Consider the following 3,994-nt stretch of genomic DNA (forward strand, 5'->3'; position numbering starts at 1 on the left):
AGCATAGCATCCATTACAGTGCAAAACAGATCGAGTCCAAATTTTAAAGACCAGTATCCAAAAAATGGGTATGGATCCACAAATCCGAGTTGGCTACGGATCCCTACGCGGCTACGGTTGACCCTCTTACCCACCAACCCCCTATGCTTGACCCTCTTACCCACCATCCCATGGAGGAGAAAAAAAAAAAGATGAGATTCAAATTAATCGTGAATGTCTACCCCATCCATAGTATGATAGTAATCATTTTCTTTCTTTCGTGACAATACAAATCAAATCAACAGAATTAGCAACAAATATTAATCATAGGAAGCAAAAAAAAATGTTCTACACAGGCCTAATCATTTTAGGTACCATGAAAATCCTGTTACCACAAGAAAATTTGACACTTTTGCTCGACAAGAATTCTTCAAAGGCATCTATGAATCTAGACTACTACTAGAACAACCAAATAAACTTATTCTTGCCGGTAAGCAACAATTAAATCTTTTAACGCCCATCACTTGAAGCGTGTTTAGTCCCCTCAGGCTCTCAGCAGGACCCTGCCCAATGATCAATTAACTCAACTCACTCTTGAATTATTGCTGAGCACACTGAACCCTTTGAGCACCACCATGCATGTCTTCATCCTCATCGTAAGCCTCTTGCTGGGCTCGGGCCTCTTTCCTGCGCATTTCCTCTTCAATGTTGACATCATTTAGAGTGGTCTCCTCACATTCATCCAATTCCATATCAGTTAGCTTGGGTGAGGACCTTGGAGGAAGCACAGCTTCCAAAGCCTTGCACTGGTCCATTGCCAAGGACTCGGGGAATTCAACTGTGAAATGGATATACAACTTGCCTTTCATGAAGGGCCTCTGATACATAGGCATCCCTTCATCATTGATTGCCTTGAAGGAGTCTACATGAAACCCCATAGACAAATGTCAGCACTAGATCATTAGTAGACTGAGCAAGTTAAGCTCAATAACTAAAAGGATGACAGACAACAAGCAAGGAATCTGAGAGCTTTTAGGCAAAACAAAATATATCATGGTTCAAACAATTAATTATTACCTGGCTTGACAACTTCTCCAGGCTGAGATTTGATTAGCAATTGTCTATTATCCAAATGGGTTAATACAAACTGAAACCCACAGAGAGCCTCGGTCAAGGAAAGGGTATGCTCATAGAAAAGGTCATCACCCTTTCGCTTGAATTTTGGGTGCTCCTTCTGCTGTAGGATGAAGACAATGTCGCCAGTGACAGTTTCAGGCTGCAACAAAAAATGACATTCAATTAGAAAAAACAAGGTTTAAAGAATTAATCATATAAATCAATTTAAACAGAACATAGAAATGAATATCCCAAGCAACAAGTTAATACCGCTTCGTCAGCTTCTCCGGGAAATGTGATCTTTTGGCCATTCTGCATCCCCTTCTCAACATGAACTTCCAAAACTTTCTTTTCTTGGACAACCTTCTCACCCTTGCATTGTGGGCAACGATCCTTGTCACTGATAGTCTCACCAGTACCCTTGCAGTCATTACAAGCATGTTGCATCTGCTGGATCATAGAAGGACCAAGATGCCTGATTGAGATTTTCACTCCAGATCCTTGGCATCCAGCACATTTCATAGAAGCACCAGATTTCGACCCCTTTCTGCATATTAAGCAGCAAAGATATTATAGATTTGCCAATGGATAGAAGATTCTTCCCCTTGAATACAAAACTGATAATTTTCAAATTAAAGTTACTCACCCCTTGCACTTGGAGCAGATAACGTTGCGGGAAAGGGAAAGCTTCTTTGATGAACCATTGTACACATCGTCCAAAGAAACCTTCAAAGGATGGATAACATCCTCTCCCCTTCTTTGCCTTCGTCCTCTGCTACTCCCACCACCGCCTAACTCACATCCAATACATGACAAATACTCATTAATTCAAATACCGAGAGTCAGAGAACACCATCAAAGCAGACACAATTTCAGAAATTAAAACTTACCGCCAAACGGACTACCCCCAAAGAAAGAAGAGAATATATCAAATGGGTCATGGCCTCCACCGCCACCACCCATCCCTTCCTTCAGGGCATCCTCTCCATACTGATCATATATTTCTCGCTTTTCAGGATCACTTAGAACTTCATATGCATGTGCCAATTCCTTAAACTGTTCATAATCAAAAGTTAACAATAAGCTTAATAAATAAAAAAAGGAATCAAATAACATAACATAAAATACACACCAAAGCAAAGAATCTAAAACATCAAGCAAAGTTTGAAATCAAGACTACGTCGCAATTGACAAATTAAAAACCACAAAGGTTGCTATCTTTGCCCCTAATCTGCAACCCAGACAGATTGAAATCTGAATTTTACTAAGGATTGTCATATACTCCCATCTCCAGTTCTTCTCAAGCTTCTAAAGTGCACACTTTTATTGTTTTGAGAGAAAATTTGGGTTCTAGGGTCTTCTGCATTGGGGTGAATGCAATTGAGTGACTTGTGGAGGCGGTAGTATAGTGTGAAGTGCAAAAGAAACTAATTAAAGCGATCACAGCCATGGTTGACTCTCAGTGCAAGAGGTGTGCTTTTGGCTGCTTTAGTACCTAGTTACTCCTTGAACCCGGTTTAGTGCCCTGTACTCTTCACCATATTTTGACCTTCTCATGGGAAAACCATTCGTATAGTCTCGATGATTATTAGTTGAAGTAATGTGTACGATGATATTCGTTTTATCTCTATGCCGAATTTAGATTTACGCAGTCCATATATCAATCTAATACAGCTAAAACAACCTTAAATTTGCCAAATTATGTGCACCATGGTACTCGATTTCTCTGTATACTGAATTTAGATTTACATTCTCCATAAATCAATTTAATATATCTAAAACAACCCTAAATTCTGCCAAATTCATTTCATAAACTCAAGAACCTAATCAACTTAATCCGCAGAATCATTTTTCCACTCAATTTAGTCCGAATCTAGCTTCACCACACGATTACGATTCCAATTAACTTAACTTTCCAATTTGCGAACGCACCAAATACCAAATTCATCACGCAGATCAGATCAACAATATAAATCTACAAACCCGATTAAAACCAATCAAAGAATCACCTAAAAAGATCAAAAACTAAAAAACAAAATTCAAAAAAAACCCAGAAAAATCAACAAATATAAATCAAACCCTCTTCCAAACCCAGAAAAATTATCAAACATAAACCGAAAATTTCCAAAACCCAGAACAATTAACAAACAAACATAAAAGATTCAATAAAAAAAACAACAAATTAACAAAAAAACGCAAACAAATTCCCAAAAACAAATCAAAACAAATTACCTTTTCAGGATCACCACCCTTATCAGGATGATTCTTAATGGCAGCTTTCTTATAAGCTTTCTTAAGATCTTCAGGAGAAGCAGTCTTGGGAACTCCTAAAACTTCATAATAGCGAGTATTATCGCTCTTCTTAGGTGCTCTCCCAAACATCTTCTCTTCTCTTACTTACTCTTAGAATCAATCTCCTCTCTTCCTCTGCAAAAATTGTATAAAAAAACCCCAGAAATTAGTTGGTTGAGATCCTAAACAAGAGGTAAATTTGAGAGGAGAGAGAAAGAGGCGAACCGATCGATCTTGGTTCGATCTGGGTTAGAAGAGAGAGAGAAAGCAGAGCACGACGACGGCGACAAAAGGGTTTGATTCTATTCTTTAGGTTCTTCTTTTATTTGGGCTTCAATGGACGGTTTAGATTTTTTTGGGGGATATTTTTTGGAAGGGTCTAGAATTTTTGCAATCGTTGGTTTGGGGTTATGGAAAGTAAAAGTTGACCACTATTGTGGATTTGTGGTGAGTACTTTGTTTGTGAACTATGGTGAGGTGGTCACAACGTGTGAGGTGAGGTCACGATTGGCCGGCGGTGGCAAATTATAAGACCATCTTTAATAGTGAGACTCTAATTTGAGAATTACTCCCTCCGTTTCATAATGATGTTTCTGTTTCGCAAATC

The 3,994-nt window shown here is 38.7% G+C and overlaps 1 protein-coding gene across 2 annotated transcripts; it reads right to left on the bottom strand.

Annotated features, from left to right (window-relative positions):
• Positions 1–277: 277 nt before the first annotated feature.
• On the bottom strand, positions 278–3,760 carry LOC145603531 (dnaJ protein homolog). Of its 2 annotated transcripts, XM_081659451.1 has the most exons (7): positions 3,613–3,760; positions 3,328–3,522; positions 1,986–2,151; positions 1,742–1,886; positions 1,366–1,642; positions 1,057–1,255; positions 278–901 (listed from the first exon to the last, which is right to left on the bottom strand). In XM_081659451.1, the coding sequence occupies exons 2-7, from the start codon at positions 3,475–3,477 to the stop codon at positions 579–581; spliced, it is 1,260 nt and encodes a 419-aa protein (XP_081515577.1). In that variant the 5' UTR covers positions 3,478–3,522; positions 3,613–3,760; the 3' UTR covers positions 278–578. The 2 variants fall into 2 exon arrangements, with proteins under 2 accessions (XP_081515577.1, XP_081515576.1); XM_081659450.1 differs by having other exon boundaries at positions 3,328–3,702.
• Between the last annotated feature and the right edge of the window lie 234 nt (positions 3,761–3,994).

Source organism: Chenopodium album, chromosome 22 (assembly GCF_948465745.1).
Source record: "Chenopodium album chromosome 22, dcCheAlbu1.1, whole genome shotgun sequence".
NCBI classification, from domain to species: Eukaryota; Viridiplantae; Streptophyta; class Magnoliopsida; order Caryophyllales; family Amaranthaceae; genus Chenopodium; species Chenopodium album.